The sequence below is a fragment of the Merops nubicus genome, unplaced genomic scaffold (genome assembly GCF_000691845.1).
Source record: "Merops nubicus isolate BGI_N331 unplaced genomic scaffold, ASM69184v1 scaffold5568, whole genome shotgun sequence".
Classification (NCBI taxonomy): Eukaryota; Metazoa; Chordata; class Aves; order Coraciiformes; family Meropidae; genus Merops; species Merops nubicus.
Genome location: NW_008627610.1, coordinates 36,136 through 54,820, shown reverse-complemented (window position 1 = coordinate 54,820; position 18,685 = coordinate 36,136). Strand labels below are relative to the sequence as shown.

At 36.4% G+C, this 18,685-nt stretch overlaps 1 protein-coding gene across 1 annotated transcript in view; it reads right to left on the bottom strand.

Moving 5' to 3' along the window:
• LOC103778751 (conserved oligomeric Golgi complex subunit 5-like) overlaps positions 1-18,685 on the bottom strand; it is a 54,958-nt gene that overhangs the window by 23,670 nt on the left and 12,603 nt on the right. Inside the window, exons 5-8 of the mRNA XM_008946362.1 lie at positions 15,328-15,409; positions 12,827-13,031; positions 11,526-11,687; positions 10,084-10,183 (exon numbers count right to left, since the gene is read on the bottom strand). Coding sequence (XP_008944610.1) covers positions 10,084-10,183; positions 11,526-11,687; positions 12,827-13,031; positions 15,328-15,409 — 549 coding nt within the window. The remainder of the gene's footprint in view (positions 1-10,083; positions 10,184-11,525; positions 11,688-12,826; positions 13,032-15,327; positions 15,410-18,685) is intronic.

The following is an 18,685-nucleotide window of genomic DNA, read 5'->3' as shown; positions in this document are numbered from 1 at the left end:
CCCTACAAAGAAACCAGAATTACAGCCCTCCTAGATCCACAGCTTTCTTTCTTGAAATATATAATGGATATTTTTCCTTGCCACTAGGCAGACAGGGGTACAATCAGTAGAGAAACCATTTAGTCCAGCCCCTCTCTGCCTTTTTCTAGCCAACCACTAAGTGTATAGTGAAAGGTTCAGAAAAAGTTCCTATCTTCATGAATGCTCAGAGAAAACTACAAATCAATCTTTCTCATCCAACTGTTTTATCATTGCAACATTTTAACTTTTAAATCCCATCTTCCTTTGTATTTCTGCTTTGCTTAACAATTTCACAGATTCAGTCAAGGTGTTCCAATATAATCTCTGGATCAGTTATAATACACTTAGCCTTTTAAATTCTGGACAAAAATATGCCATTCATGTTGTTTATCATGTAAATAACCCACTGAAATCAGCTTATTTAAGTCTTCATTCCCCTCATCAAGCCTGACAGACACTTTTACTTCTGCAAATGACATTACAAAAATCCCTTGTAAAGACACTGTCTCTTTCTCAGCTCAGATTTTAAGCTGAATTCATTTTTTTTTTCTGTTTCAACTGGTGTTCTAGCATTTTCTTTTCTCATTCTCTTTATTGCCACAAGGTTGATAAACCAAGGAGAAGCATTAATAAATAAGAGACTGCTTTTAAAACATAAAAATATAAACCAAGATCAGAGCACATTTAATGGTAATGTCAGGAAAAGAGATTCTTTAAGATCTGTGAAGCCAGAGCCTGAATAGAATTAGACTTTCAGAACTACATCACCCAAACTCAAAGAGCAGACTATTTTCTACTGTTGCACCATAAACCCACAAGGAACGCAACTATGAAAAAAATCGAGACTCATCTGCCACAACAACACAAATAGTTATGATTATGGGGTTGGATGTGCACAAAGTTGAAATCTATTTTAAACGTCAGTAATTACAAACCACTCTTTAAAAATACTCAAAGGAAAGGATCAGCTTTTATTTCAAAAAATTTGAAAGACAAAAATTAATTTTCTAGAGTGGTGTGAGAAGAACACCGTCTGAGTTCTCACAGTCTGTCTCTTTAAACTCAAAAAAAATCTAAATAACCTATTCCAACACAGTCTAAATGGCTAGCTAGTGGACCACAGATATTTAATAGGGAGATAATAATTTTGAATATCCACTACAAGTGGTAAATCAAAAATATCGTTATGGGTAACTGCAGAATATTAAGCCATCTGAGCAGCACTAAAGAATACAACAGTAGCTGAGGATGTAAGAAAATCAGAATTTGGAATCTTGCACCTGCAAATCACAAGTTCAGCTATTAAATGGACTGAAGGGCAATGAGAGATAAATTATTTTGTCTCAGTTTCAGTCCTGGTGGAAAGTGGGCATTTATTAAAGTCTTTGTAATATGTGTCACTGACTGACAATCTTACTTGAGGCCTCAGGAAAGAGACTTGTGATTGGAAAGGTCTGGGAGAAATTTGTGTTTAAAAATTATTCCTGTAGAGACAGGACACAATGGCAGGATAATGCACTGAGCCATACAAGTTTTGTGGGCAATACTAAAAATAATTTAAGAACAACTGCAGCAGAGCTGACTTTCCATTTTATATATTTTGATGCTAATCTTATGTAATGCATTTGGTGCTGATCAGCATTACAAAGATCAGTGCTCTAAAAATATCTGAACATGACAGAAAGATAGATGCTCTTCAGCCCGTATCTCCCTCCATTACATTCACTAAAAATAGAATATTAAATTCCTGAAGGGTTTGGTTGCACTGGCATCCAAAAAGGTGTCATCTGAGTTGGCTCCAAGTAATATCCAGCTACCTGAAGAATGAGTTGAACTCCTGAAAAGTGTTAAATCAAGGAGTTTTCTTGCACCCATCCAGCAGCATTTGGACTTGCCAACTATCTGCAAAGTCACAGAAAACTGCTCTTTCCAAGTACTAGAACTCTGGTAGAAACACCAAATGCTATTGGAAAATAAGTTGAGCATATCTGACAAGCATTACAGATAGAAAAACATTTTTAGGAAAGCATACCTTTAGAAGCTCTGGCAATCTAAGAAAAGACCAAAAGCAGTGGTACTATAGAAGAAATCAGCATCTCCTAACTTTTGCCTTAGAGTTTTATTTACATCAGAAGTAGGAAAGTATGAATTCCAGATGCAAGAAAAAAAATATTCCAATCTGTCACCATATAAGCTTCCTCTTGAACAGATTTTGCATGTCGCTTGCATTCAGTCTCATTGGCTGTACCCACAGCAGTAAATTAAACAGTGCCAGGAACGGTTCCTGGATCTGGCACGCGATCATCCCTACGGCTAAATTGTTAGGACAGTCATTAGCGAGTTTTTGGCCTGGGCCAACAACTACCCTCCCAAATAATCTCCAGGCACAGCTTAGGAGAGGGAACGTCACGGGGACAAGCCCCACAAGGGCGCTGGCAGGCAGCCGGGTGCCGTGGGGAAGGGGAGGGGCTGCCAGGCCGAGGCAGGCTGTGGGGCACCCCCCTGCGCTGCCCGAGGCCTTCCCACGGGCAACCGCTGCAGGCGGCAGGGCTACAGCCCGCGGCAGAGACAGACACCTCACAGCTATGGTGCCCGAGTCCTGAGTGCCAGCTGTAAACCTCTGCAGCCCTTGTACTCGCAAGGAGAGAGGCAGGCATTAACAGAAACGCCAGGGGGACCGTGTGGAGCAATTTAATACATGGTCTTTCCGCAGCAAAACCAGACATGTTTTACTGATCCACGAAGGGATGCCAGCACTAATCAGAACAAGCCTCGATGATACAAATTTGTCTTCAAGCAGATGAGATCAAGCTCATTTACTTACTTACATCTACTGTTCTGAGGACAATTTTATGTTTTTCTTTACACGTCCATACCCTGTTTCAAAAGCAAATCCATGCCATTTGGGGGGAAGTACTGAGCGATCAGGATATATCGTAATTTCACGCTGAAGGAGGGGTTGAAAAAACAATGAATTGTTAGGTTTTTCTACTTTTTATGCTCTTTTTTGGTCTTTACTTTCTTAAATATTAATGCCCTACAAATACTTGTCATCAAGCACATGTCACTCATCATTATGACGGATGATAATAATTTACAATAATGCAGTCTCACTTACACTATTTAGTACCAGTTAATAAAAAATTAGATCTCAGTAACCCCCTCAGAACAAATAAAGTTTAGAAATAATGTACATTAGTTTTAATCATGGAATTTTTATGTCAGAGTCGCTTTATATATAAACATTAATCCAGTTAAATATTCAGAGTTGTTCCACAACAGCTGAAATCCAGTTTCACCACTGCACTGAAAAATATCAGGCTAAATCAAAGCTTCCCAATTACTTCCCAAGAATCTTTTTGTACTTTGCTAACTACCCACATATTACTGCTCATATTTCTGCTATAGTATTCTGCGACTGGTGCACATTCTAAAAGGATGTATAACATTACATAACACAGGTATTTACTTAAGTAAATGCAAATAAATTTCAATGTACTACTGAGATCCAGGACAGTGAGAAGGGCTGCCTCCTCTCTATCACAGATAGCAGCTGATGCTGACTTTTCCTTCAAAACAACCCAGAATCTAAAAAAGTCATTCACCAAAGAAAATCCATACAAATTTCTTTGTGTCCCAAGTGTACAGCAGCCCATTGCTTTTGGGATCAGAATAGCAAGTTCTCTCTCATTTTGCCTTTTGGCACGTCCAGTGCTAGAGGTCTTCCATTCATGAATCAATGTGCTGCCCTTTGAGGATATGGGACAACCATTTGAGCCTCAGTGCAGGGACTCTAATTTTTGAGGCTCTTAGTTATTCTCTTTCATCTTTAAACTCAAAATTCACTTCTACTACTGGGTCCTTAGTATTTTAACTTTTAAACTTATAAAATACACTAAGTGTCATATTGTCTTAAGAAGATAGGGGAAGAATTCTTCAAAATGCCAGGAAGGACTGTGATTTCTGTATAGTGTTTAAAAATTTTCAAGTGGCTTATACTAGGCAAATCTGATAACTAGAAAATTCCACAACCATTGCCAAGGGGAAAATCCTGATGAGAAGCCAAGCCTCTACCATGAACTGTGGGCAAAGGATAGATTAGTATCTATTCCAGAGCACTGCCCACAGCCTGTATTTTGGGCCTCCACCTCATTCATCAACTTTTGTGAGATTGATGACACAAGTCCAACCACATTTAGTTAAGGGAATAAAAAACCTATTCAAATTCTCTATTTCCTTCCTCCTTCATTACACCCACTCTCCTTCTTCATCTTTTGAGTGCTTCCTCTTTATGATTGCTTACAAGTCTGACAGTGGGAAAGATCTCCATTATATCATCTGCTTGCAGCCTCTCATCTGTTGGAAAGATTCCTTTTTTAAGACAAATTTTTCTGAAATACATTACTCAATAAAATACAATATTCCATATTTAGGTACATCGCCAATTATAGGCAATAACAGTTCCCACTGCTTTTAGCCTCATCTACCCAAACCTTAAGATAAATCTACCTAGTGTAACATGGTCATGCAGGTTCTTGCTTTGCCTGTACTTCAGGCAGACATTAACTTGGTCTGCTAGTGCTCCAGGCTGAAACGAGTGTTGCATTCAGCAAGGTGAAAAGGCTAAGCTGGTCACCATGGCTTGGAGTAGAGCTCAAACGTGCCTCACCATCTAAAAGTACAGCAGATGGAGTCTGTGCTTGCCTAAATCATGTTAAGTATACCATCACACATTCACACAGGAAAATGCTTTTTTAAGATAGTTTGAGCCACCAGAAGTTACCAGCATAATCACCCCCACCTGCTCTGAAAAGCAAGTGGGTAATGTGACTTTTACAATCCTGCCTCTACAACTTACTCTTTGCTTGTTCATTGGCCAAAAGATACCGGGCCACTTCAACTCTGACAGTGATGCCTTATGGTGGGAGGAGGCAGCAAGACACAGCCTCCACAAGGCAGGACAGGAAGGACTGCTCTGGGACTCTGACTGCAATCAATATAGCCTGACAGGATGACTGTAGCTCTAGGGAGGAAACTAGTAGAGGTCTCCAGGTTCAAAAAGTAGGAGAATCGCATCTTCTCTAAACAACTGCATTTTCATGTTCACAGCACAACACATTTCATCAATGTGCACTTGGTGGGTGTGTTAGTGTATTTCAGTCCACCCACATGTCAAGCTGAACAGAAATAGCACAAAAGTAAGAGAACATACAGTACTTACATTTGTACTCACAATATATGAGGTAACTGAAATCATCACTCTAAAAGCAGAAAGTATGCAATAAAATCCCCAACAATAAATTATTGTTTTAAATAGTCCTGTGCTGGGAAGGGAATAGACTGGATGACCAAATAGGTCTCTTCCATCTTTGATATCTGCAATGAAAATGGATCTTGCAATTTAATTTTTCTGCTTGTTGGCAAAAGTACACATCTTTGTAAACTTTCAGAACTTTTAACCCTCAATGTCTCATGACTTGTCTCTGCAAGACATCCAGTCTTAAATGTCAGTAAGATAAACTGCTCTATCAATAGGCAACCCAACACATAGTAATGTCAAAGGTGCAACAAGAAGATTTTTAATTATGTGAGAAATCACAACATTTCAAGTACATCTGAAATTCAGCTCAGTAAATGACAGAATTAGAGGTAATCTGCTGGGGAAATACAGTTTTGTTTCACTTCCAATTAACAGCTGACTATCATTTTCATTTTTCTATACATAAATAAGAAATCTGATTTAAAGTGGCATGGGAAGAAAATAAAATATGAATTTAAAAGAATTCTGCAATCAACTGGGCATCTTTTCAAAAAATGGACAGCCAAAATCTGTTCGCATCTTACAATGGAGGATTACTGCAGAGTATTACCCTGCTGCAGTGGTCTTCAAAGCAGGGTGTGTGCACTACTGGCGTTATGCAAGACAATCCATTGAGGTGCAGGAAGAAAATGAGAACTTCAATAGTCCATGTATCTAATTTATAAATAAAAAAAACATACATATAATGTGGATACATGCTCAAAAAGTTTTTATTGACAGGGATGCAAGACAAAAACATGTAGAGATCACTGGCCTAGAGGATCCCGCCATGCAAGTACTGCTGCGTTGTCAAAGACATCTAACAAAGATATTATACAAATGGGTGAGATTTTTCTAAGAAGCAGATTTGTAAGCTCCTATCATTTGTTAAGCAGTATGGATACTAAAGAAAAACCCAAATTTTGCTTCGTTTTCAGGAAAGGCAAATTACTGGTTTCTCATTAATCTCTTCCTTCCACTGTACTTATTGTCAGCATTTGATGAAAGAGCCGATTTTTCTTTATGTGGCCAGCTAAACAAGAGTACACGTCAATCAAGGTATCTGCAATTGGGAATGGATAACACCTCTGGAAAACTCTTAAATCAAGGACAAAAGTTACTGTTCTTTTTTATCTGGGTTACCTCACTCGTATAAAAAAGTGGCTAGTGAACAAAATCTGGCTCAGTAAGCAGCCATTATGTTAAAAAGTGAGCAATGGATTACAATGCGCAAATGCAGAAGAGAAAAATTTTGCTCTTATTCAAAACACAATGATCAGATTTGTTAATATCTTCCAATCTTGAATGAGAAGGATGTAGAAATGATGACTAAATGGAAATCTTGTCATTTCTCTCATCATTACGATGACATTTGGGATGCCTGATTTATGGAAAATGTGAATAAGAAGAGATAAAATAATAATGGCACAGAGAAAATATACTGAGCACCCTTCCTCAGCAACACCTAACAAAACATAGGATGGATGGTGAAGTTGAAAGGTAATACTCTTAAATTAACAGAAATATTTTTTTATATTTAATGCAATGTATAATCATCCCTTCAAACTCTGTATAGTAAGAACATCTGCAATTACACCAAGTGAAATTAGGACAATGATTCTGAACGCTTCATGGCATACACCAACCACATCAAGCAGCAGCAAGGGGTTAGCTAAAGATTCACCCAACAGCAGAATATATCTACCTACTGCTCACAGAGGGTTATCTGTATCTTCTCTGAAATCATTTGAATTGGTTAATACAAGAATAGGTCTCAGGCACAGCAACAGCTAGCTCTTGATGTGGGGAACACTGAAAACCAAAAGCCAGCAGTGTACAAAGTCACAAGCAACACAGAAAATGTTTTGGATTCACAGAAGAGGCCACTTTTTCTTACTTGTTTTTGCTTAATTGTTATATGTACAGATTGCTAGATGCTGCTTTTAATCAAAATTAAAAACTTTGAGTCTTGAATAACATTTTTGTTGTTATTTGTTCTGTCTAAAGCTATCTGGAGAAACAACAATGAAAACTTAGTGAACTGCAATTCCTTTTTTTTTGTGAAATTGAACAAATAAAAACCTGACAGCAGAATGTCTCGACATTTTTAGGACCGCAAATTTCAGTTTTTCAACATCCAAATTTGCTTGCAATATTACAATAACATTAGAAAAATTCTAACGACTCTTAGAAGCCTCTCCCAATCTTCCTTCACCGAGAATTCTGAGATTCTTTCATTTATTTTGAATTTGGAAAAGAACTCAATTGTAAATTCCTCTGGGAAATTAAATTTCTGTCTTTAGTACAGCTCCACTATAGTTATCAGAAATGAAGCATCTGAGCAGAAATGTTTCATGGTCACACTTCCCAGCTTTAGAAAGCTATCGTTGGAGGCTGGATTGCAAGACTGAATGTAGATTGCACTCTTGGCTACAGCACTAAAACATAATGAAGCAGTGCTGTCTGACATAACTCCCGTTCTACACAGGGTACACATTTCAGGCTCAATCTGTCTGCCCAAATGCAGGTACAAAAAAAAAGTTATGATGTTCCAGAATGTAACCACAGGGCTGGCAAGCAGGGCACAGGACAAATGGGAGAGCCATGCCCTTCTGGAGAGGCAGCTGGAGGCTAGGCATGATATTTTTGGTCTTTAAAGATGGTATCATACAGCTATGCCTTGGGAACTGTGTTGAGCCCTTCCAGTTATAATTTTGTAACATGTGTATGAGTAAGGAGAAAAAAAAAAGGTTAAAAAATGTAGCTATGTGATACATAGTTGATATTGTTTTATAGTTTGCAGATATATTCTTGAAGGACATTCATGTTAATTCCGCCAGTTTGACTAAACCTGTCACAGTTTTTCAAAGTTTCAGGTTTTATTTTCAGTTGTCAAATTCAACAAGTTCAAAGGCTCAGACTCCCTCTTTACTCCTACATTCTTTTAATTTTAGGTCAGCTAATACAAAGACACAAATCATATATGTGCCAGCTTATTTCTATACATACTTTTTTTTTTCAGGGTTTCTTCAGAATTTGCCAGCTGGCTGATCACAAAATGGTGTATGCTTTTGAACAAGCCACTGGTCAGATTCAAACTCTAACAGAGATGATGAGCACAACAAAGCCTGGTGCTTTTACAGTTACAGCTGATATGTCTCTTTTTCCAGCTGAATGACACTATTTGAGACTATGCTGCATGATAAACAGACAGAAGCACAGCTTTTTTCACTTGTGATGACTGTTGCAAACTACTAAAAAATCCTGATATCTTTCATGAGCATATTTCACTTTGAAATTCTGAAGCCATGATTCAGTGTCTTTAAAGGAAGACCCAACTTAAGCTCTATGCTCTAAATATATAGTAAAATAATGTAAACACGTTTTTATTTTAAGTTTTTAAATATTCTTCATGGCCTTCATGACTGCTTCACCTACATTTTTCTTCCATACACTAGTTTGCAAACTTCCAATACAATCCAACCAACAGACATGGAAACAAGGTGTGTGTTATTGAACTTCAGTTTTTTAAAACCTATTCAGAGACAGCAGGAGCCTAAAAGGAAAACAGAATCTATACTAACTTAATATTATGTTAAAATTATTATCCAGACTACAGGAAAGCTGGGGAAGGACTGTTTACAAGGGCATGTAGCAATGGGACAAGGGGCAATGATTTTAGATTAGACATCAGGATGAACTTCTTTACTGTGAGGGTGGTGAAACACTGGCACAGGCTGCCCAGAGAGGTGGCAGAGGCCCCAGCCCTGCAGACATTCAAGGTCAGGCTTGATGGGACTCTGAGCAACCTGCTTGGGGGTGTCCCTGGCTGGACTAGACGACTTTCTGAGGTCCCTTCTAACTGAAAGCATTGTATGAGTCTAGTATTCTATGAACTGCCACAATGTTTTGTAGCTAACTGTTAGTAAAAAATTGCTAACAAGTATCTCTCTTCAAATGAATCCTATCACAAACTAACATTACCAGAGTCTGACTTTGCTTTTGGAATTAATGCTGTTTAAGTGAAAATCAAGTTTACAAATACAAGTAGTTAGCAATTTCTTGTGGGCCTGCGTATTGCAAAGATTAATTTTCATCTCTTCATAAGAAAAGCATTAAAATTGCAGCAATAGCTTTCATGAGAAAACTGTTCATCTTAAAAATTATTTTTTCATATGCCGATGACATTCACTGTAATATCAATTGGATTTTTGGAGATCCACACCAAAAGGATAAGGCTTTGGGGAATGCTTCCTCTATTCAGTTTAACAGCATGTAACAGTGCATGGCAAATGACCAGAAGCATTTGACAAAAGCAAACAAATCAAGGCTCTGCTAAATATCTGGCAAATAATAAATACATAGGTGAAAATGCCCAAATTTTGGTGCAAATAGTGAAAAAATATATTTCAATAGTCTAGATTTTAACACAATAAAGACAATGTATAATGTAACTTATGGAATATCAAATGTTGGTAAGTATTAAAATGAATTTAATTGTCTTAATTTAAATTAATGACAACTACAATTTTGATTTTTTAAAATTAACATGGCAAATTCAATTTGGAGTTATACAGACAAACTTTAATGCTACCAATACAGACTATGTTCATCTGAAGGCAGAATTTAACTGAAAATGTTTCCAAATGCAATGGAAAGCAAATTTGAACGTCTTGTCTATTCTAGGTTGATTTTAAATCTAAAAAAAACCAGAATATAGTACATAGAACAACATAAGTTTTTAGTAATTTAAAATTACTTACAAGCTGCTCAGACTTTACACCATAGAGCTGAATGGTCTTTGCCACATTTTTGGCCACAGCTATACTCAGGTCTGGATCAACAGCAGCCACATTTAGCTCACTGGAAGTAAAGATTACAAATCTTAATTAACAACGGAACAGTGCTGCACTTAATTGATAAAAAATTAACTGAGAATACATTGTTACATGGCATGTCAATTTAGAGAGAGTAACGGTTACAACCAAGTCTTTCTAAGCACTGTAATTCAGTTTACAATTTAACAAGTCATTTGGGAATTTTATGTGCAGTGTTCCTATTCTAGTAAAAATGAGCAAAGTTTAGCAATGACACTTCAGTATGAAATCACTATTAGTAAGCCATTCAAAAATATTGACTGCAATTAACTACTCTCAAGCTTTGGCAGCAGCCTTCAAACATTACAGGTGAATACACAGTCATTCAACTCTGGAATTACATGAGCTGTGTAGAAATACCCAGGGGACACCTTAGCTTGACACAACTAATAAGCTGTGTTTTAGGCAATCCTTTATAGTAACAGAGGCCCCAAAGGAATGACAGGGAACAAATGGAAGAGGGAAAAGAATTCTAACTCAATTCCAGCATTTCTTGTTCATGGAACCCCCAAGATCTCCATCAGTTTGGGTTGTACTCATAAATGCTGTACTGAAAACAGTTAAGCAGTAAAAAAAATAAATTTTTTGTTATTAAAAAAAGCCACAACAACACAGAAAAGAAACAATGAATAATAAAATTCATAATAAATTATAAATAATAATGAGTTATCCCACGGTATCCATTATTAGTGCTGGTCCTAAGAGGAGCAGCTAAGGACTCCAGGTTTGTCTACTTTGGAGAAAAGGAGGCTGAGGGGTGACCCCACTGCCCTCTACAGAGTCCTGAGGAGGGCAAGTGGAGAGGCAGCTGCTGAAGTCTTCTCCCTGGGATCCAGTGATAGGACGCATGGCAACGGCTCAAAGCTGCACCAGGGGACATTCAGAATGGGTATTTGGAAGCATTTATTTTACCTATAGGTTGGTCAAACACTGGAACAGGCCTCCTAGAGAGGTGGTTTATGCCCTAAGCCTGTCACTGTTCAAGAGGCATCTGGACAATGCCCTGTATCCATGTTACTTCAGGACATGGTTTAGTAGTCATGGAGGTGTTGGGTTGACAGTTGGACTTGATGATCTTAGAGGGCTCTTCCAATCTTAATGACTTTGTCATTAATAACGAGTTTTAGCTTTTGGCCAGCCCTGAAGTGGTCAGGCAGTTGGACTAGATGATTGTTGTAGGTTCGTTCCAACTGAAATTCCATTCCTATTTTACTCTACTCTACTCTATTCTATTTCCTGATTTAATTCTTATGCAAACTAGTTTTATAACTAAAGAATAATCAACTTTTACTGTTTGAAGATTATATTTTTCAATTATACATGCGTACCTGGCTATAGTTTTAATGATGCTGTCAAGCTCATCAGAAGAAGGAGGATTCCGACCTCCAGGTGGGAAGACGAGATTGATGGGATCAAAGAGTCGAGATAAGGATTTTGACAAATAAGCAGCTTCATATTGTTGCAGTGAATCTTTCAAGGCCTTTTCTGGACTGAAAACAAAATTACTACATTTTAAATTAAAATACAAAATAGCATTTAATCTTTCCAGACCATACAAACATTGTAGCATTGCATTTGTTTTTAATTTCTGGTCTTCAAACACACAAAAAGATTTTAGCAGTGTATAAGGCCTTGCTTTTCACTTGAACAATGTAACTATTCAGGGAGCCATTGTGTGGAGTTCAACACAGTTCTTAGCACTTTCTGTAAGACCTGTGTGGAATCCTTGCTTCATGGTGTTTTGAAATAAACAGTGCTAAAAAAACCTGAAAAAAATAGCAGCAAGACATCCAGAACTGCAATGAAAGACCTTCTTATGTTCACATATTTCATTAGCAAATAGCTTGTACTCTATGTTATATTAAAAAAATAAGCATTTCCTGGTCTATATATTATGCGTCTAGAAAGCTTCAAATAGAAAGATTCTTCTTAACTTTAATAAGCTTCAGTATTTAATATTTCTATTTTTGAAAATCAGTAAGCATTAGCTCTCTCAAACATTTTACCTTATTGTCAGAACTTTAGAGAACTTTTTATGTCAGTTCCATCGAAGTCAATGATAAGTCTCCCACTGACTGCTTAGGAACATGTTTAAGCCAATAAAATTCTCACATAAAATATTCATTTTATTTTGCGTAAGTCTAGCAGTCCTAATAGGATGATGAGCCTGTTTCAGTTTGATCTTTCTGATATCTACCATTCAAATCATGTTTATTCTATGATGTATAAACATAAAACCTGTGCATCTTAACAAACCGAGCATTTGTCATACTCCAATGATTGTGGTATCATTAAGAGAAAGCTACTGCTGTAATCTCAACACACACAAACCTGAATTTTTATCATTCTGCTTCTTTTTTCACCCAAACAGACAAAAAGATAAAACTAGTTCCAAAATCAGGAACTTTCCAGACAATCCAACACTGTTAATTATATAATCTAATGAAAATTCTACAGCTGTTAGTATTAAAGCAATAACTGCAAAAGGAGAGGGGGGGGGGAAAAAAAAAAAAGCTTTAAAATTTTCCCAGTCTGACAATTTCAATACTGCTAAGTTCCTAAAAATACTCTGTTTTCTTGCAGGGTTCAAAGCTTTACATTTCACTGCCTTAGAGTTTGTAATACATACTCATAATCTTGGTTTTTTTGCATGAACATGTCCTGTGTATCTTCTTCCATTTGTTGTAGCTCAGCAAAGAGATCAGCAGTTCCATTTGTATTAAAATTCCTCTGAATATTTTGACTATATTGTTGCAGGCGCTTCCACAAGTCATTATAAAGCCTCAGTAATTTTGGGTATTCTCCTTCAAAAGCTTGTTTTAAAAACATAGAGGCTGCAAGACAAAGTAGCAAGCAACACATGTTGCCAAGTTCAAACTAATTTTTTTATTCATTTAAACAATATGCATCCTTGCATTTATATCAATGAATGCTATACAGTGTTATCCAATCCTTAATATTAACAATGTAGTGTTTATAATTAATTTCAAAGTGGCAAGAGCTGTCACACTAAACACAGTTGACAAAGGTACATATTTAAAACACTAGCATAAAATCCACAATTGGAAGACTGGACATAGAAAACACATTTTGTACAAAAAAGATACTAATCATATTTGTGAAACATTTGGTATCAAACTTAATAATTACTATTGTCATTCATTTAAGCCCAAAGTGTGATTAGAACTCTCTAAATCTAGAGGTTTTCTAAAAGTAGCTTGATGGGGGTTGTGGGGTTGTGCAACTTTGAAGATACCCATTTAAAACAAACTTCTATGAGCCAAAGTCTTAAGAAATCTGATGAGGGAAGTATGTGCTTCTTCTTAAAACTAGGTACCTAAAATGCAATTCCTAAAAGTATCAAATGAGGAATGACAAAGCAAACAGAAAAACCAGCATTATTTTCAGCCCTAAAAGGCTTGCCACAAGTAACAGGAAATGAAACAAATGTACAACTGTTTTAGCAACTGCTGTTAATCTTGATCTAACATAACTCATACTTTATGGATTTCCCATTACATTAGAAGATTAACAGTGTTCCATTCATTCATAAGTTTTTCAGGTTCCGGACATCTGCCCCATTTTTCCAGCCTATCCTTTCAACTCAAATATATTCTAAGTTTGAATGCTGCACATTTGTTATCGAACACAGAGTTATTTTAGGTCACAGAGCTATGTTTAGAAAGATGGTCCCAACCTCACAAAAGCAGACCATGATCTATTATCAAACTCTGTAAGCTGCCACAAATTCTTATTTTTACATGACTTTTAATATTGTCTAGTCTTCCTCTGATTTATATGATCCAGAGGTCTGTGACTAATGTCAGTGGATTCAATCACTTAGATTTATGTGTTAAAAATGAACCGCCTCATACAGACGTGTCACCTAAGTAAAAAAGTCTACTTGCTATAAGCATTGTTTCCTCAGAACTCAGCTGTAGCAAAGTAAAAACATCATTCACAGTTTGAAAATTCAACCGCTCGCTGTAAACATTTATATTAAAAAAATGATTAAAAATCATAAGTAATAAAATATTTTTGAATGGCTGTCAGACAAAGTATTGCTGGCAACCTGCAAGAGTTCCCTTCTGAAATGTTGATTGATCCCATTAACTGATGTCACAATTTTAAAATCTTAAAACTAAGTGCTGAAAACAGGTAGCACGTGTTTGATTTAAACGTGATATTCTGGGTATGTGCAATACTGCTGTTAAAGTAATGTGTAAGGCAAACAGTAAAATTAATATGTTTTAACACAAGATGAATACATTTTTGTTTGGAATAATCTAGTTACTTAGCAACCAACGAACATGAATCAACCTGCTAGTTCCTCAAGATTATATTGCTGCTATAAAGCCTGGAAGGACCAAATTCTGAAGGGCCAATGCAGCAGCTGAGATCACAAAGATAAATACAAAGGAAATCTTATGTACTTTATCTATATGTGCAAAAAACTTTATCCACTGTATACAAACATGAAAGATATATCATCACACTCACCTAGGATCTAATTGCATGCTGCATTAGCATGGACTGCTAACAGTGCTGTCCTATGTTTATATACTATTTTTGTTTATATTCCTTGATTATATGCGCTGTTTATGTACTACCTATGCACAGAATACAGTCTGTAGTCAGAACATCAGCCATTTATCAATATTTAGAGAAAACACAATTTTGAAGAAATCCAATTCCTATTTATAAAGGTATTCAAATATGGCTAAAATTAGATTTTTACAATTAATCAGTGTTTAACAAGAAAATACTGTAAGAACCGCTCTTTAAATCAAATTACGATTTTTTAATTTTGGAACTCAGTTGCTTTGGAAAGTATAATGTACCATCTCAAACACTTTTACCTTCACATATATTTGCAAAAATACGTATTTCTTATGAGATAATTACTACTTAATAAAGCAGAAAGTATTTCTTTCTGTAATTTCAACCGTAGTTTAGGAGGATAACCCTGTGTGGTTACAAACCCAAGAACTTCTAAAACCTTAAGACCATGCACTGAGTAAACTACTGATATAGCTCTAGTAGAGGGGATAATGAGCTAAGGGCTTATTGAAATAAGAGATTCAAAATAACTATAGAACACATTATGAATAATTTGTACTGAATACTTACAGTCTGTTGCTGACTGAAACTGAGAGGACAGTGTTTGAGTTACTGCAGTCCAAAATTTGTACAAAATATCAGACTGGCCATCCTGCTAGCAAGGGAAAAAAGCAATGCAAGTTTCACAACATATTGTTTTCAAAGAATCTTATACAATGCAAATGTGTCCAGTCAAAGCTGTTCTACCATCACTAAGAATAAAAACTAGGTAAATAAAACCTGAGAAGTTTTTCTCAACTTTAAGGCTAGAAAAAATACTAGCAAAAAACAATAATAAAAGCTTCAGTCTTCTTTCAAATGGAATATTTTCCTTCAAGTCTGAGAGAAACACTCCAAGCTGTCTAGGGACACGAATGTACACTGAAGCAGCACACCTCAGGAGCTGTGCAGACAATCTCTTTGCGTTGCAGTGACCTTGGGGGTTTCTCATGCTGGCTACATCAGAGCAATTATTGTTACTGTCATTATAACATGCTTGCAAACACCGACCAGAGAGCAAAATACATGCTGCTCTGCTTCACACAGAACAATGCCCTGTTTCTAAAAACATAAACCATGTGAAATACAGCGAACCTCACTGTTCACCACCTGGTATCCACAGGGTTTGCTGTAAGAAGTGGAAACAAGGTAGAATATTCTTACAAAAAGGACATAGAAGAAACGGCAGGCCGTTTCCTTACTCCTCCAAACACCTGCACTTTACTAATGAATGGTTGTGTTTTCTCTTTTGCTTTCTTCCTGTGTGGTTAAGGTAGAAAAAACTGCGAGAGATGACAATGGGTATCCTGTTCTGCTCTCTAGTTAAGGCACTCGGAAGGCCGTCCAGTGTTTACTTTGCAAGGAGAAGCTCATTCTGGAGAGAACAGTTTTCTTGACTGCACAGTATACATACAATGTATTCACTCCACTGTGTAAATTAACCAGTTTGACCAAGTCACTATAGTAATGATAATCAGAAAAAAATGCTCAGAATAAAAAAGGAAACAGCTAGTAGTGATGACAAATGTCACCAATTCTAAGGATCTTATGCTGGCACTTGGCTACTTCTATCCTGACTCACTCTGAGGCATCCGAAGGTTTTAAATCAAAGCACAACATTCACAGCTAAAGATGTGTTTAAGCAAAGGGCTCAACACTGAAATTGCTGTCAAAGAAGGATGCATTTTCTCAGCTTTCCTTTTGGCACTGCCAGTGACTTCACTATGAGAAAAATGAAAAACAAAACAAAACAAAACAAAAAAAAACCCAACCAAACAGCCCTAGTTCTTCTAATAACAAAAACCCTGTTAAAGTGTCAGTTCAATTTCTGCACTGCCTGGCACTATAAAAAGGAGGAGATTATCTATCAAATGTAGAAGTCCAGCTACTCCACACTGAATTACTACTTAAGATGATAAAGGCAGAAAGAATGCACGCTATTCACTTGCATTCGCAATAATGTGCAAAGCAATGGAGGTGTCTAGAATGTCATCCATTAACAGGGTACCACTGCATCCTACTTGAAGCTCTGGTCATTGAAGCACTGCAAGTTCAAGCCCATGTTTCAGTTCCAAAACGGTCATCTTAAAAAATTGATATAAAAGCTGAAAATCAGTCAAAGGTACACTGAATCATGTAAAAATTAAAAACAAACAAACAAACAAAAAAACCACCCCAATTATCAGATAGAATACTTTCACAAATTCTGAAATTATATGAGGATGAATTCATCCAGCCCTATTCCTTATTTCTAAAGATATTCAAAGAAAGATAAATTTATGGATCATGTGTTAAGAATTGAAAGAGAACATATTTTATGCTGTTGGACTCATAAAATATATGAGAACTAGCACAGAATCCTAAATGAACTGGGATGACAGAATCTCGTTTTTGACTGCTTGAGGACACTAATGGACTTAGAAACTGAAGTAATTTATTTTAAATCTATGTTTGTATTTTCTGTAAAATTGTATTTGATTTTCATAAATGGGCAAAGTAAAATTATAATATTAGACAATGATTCAGAAGGTGTACTGCATAAAATATCTTTGGGGTTTTGTAAATTTTTTTACTGTAGCACAAATGTAAAATTACTCAGTTCTTCATTTCACAGTTTCACATTTAAAACATGAAAATGACTATAAATTCAACATCCTTTCACATCAGCTACGGAGTAAATTAATTAACTTTCATATTCTCAATCCCAACCGGGAACAACATTTGCCTATTCAGCATGGTAATTCAATTCAATTTCTAAATAATCTAATGGAGGTGGAAAAATACTTACAGAGCACTTTCAGACAACTTTTTTTCATTACTGTAAACACCATCTACACCCCTGTCAGAGCCTCAGCAGAAAATGCACTGATTAAAGGGTCCTGAAAACAAACTTGCACGTAGGCCCTCCACTTCAACATTTCTATCTTAACTGTCAGGTTCAACATGGTAACAAATAACAGTAACATGTATGTGATGATATCTAATGTTTTTGTGAAAATATAGAACTTTAGTATGTACCTATATATACATATACACACATATATAATACACAGTCAGACATATACACATAGGTACTCATTAAAACATCTGCACAGTGTCCACAGCTGTACCAGGTAAGCCTCTGCCCATTAGCTTGTGTCTTCTGACCTGGGCAAATGGTGTTCATTAACTGAACCAGAATTTTGTAGTGAAGGCAGCCCTCGCATCTCAGCTAACCAAGTGTATTTTGTATGAGGAGAAACAGAGGGGAAAACCTACATGGAAAAGTCAAATAACATTTCATACTGATTGACGACTCAGTCAAAAATGTTTACTGGGAAAATGATTAATGCCCAAGTTTTGGATGAACTATAAACAGTATCTACAGCATCACTACTGGTTGCTTCTACAATGTAAGACACCGTATTTCACTCTGTCCAGTGCTGAGATGCAGTTGCTCTGGAGGTGAAATATAGCTGCTGATTAATAGCACACAAAAGAGTTTGTGGCAGGAACTAGAGAGTACTGTTGCCTATGCTTACACCAGGGGGTATTTAAGTGGGTGGACTGTAGCTACCAAAAGCGGAATACAGCGAGGCATTAGCATCAGATACTCCTGATGGAGTAAAATGTGCTGTATGCAACCATGAGCATCCAGAAACCATTTATTTATTTTGTTTATACTTCTAATTTCTTTTGGTTACACATTAACTCAATATATTATTTTTAAAGTGGTTTTAAGTATCTCTCTGCCTATTTTTTAAATAATGTATTCTAACAGAGAATACATCTGTGCCCGTAGATCACAGTGGAAATTATAATTTAATTATTGAGAATAAAATGTGTGATTCCATTTGGCAATAATCAATACTAGAAAATGACACCAAAAAAGGGCAGCAAAAGGAGTGGT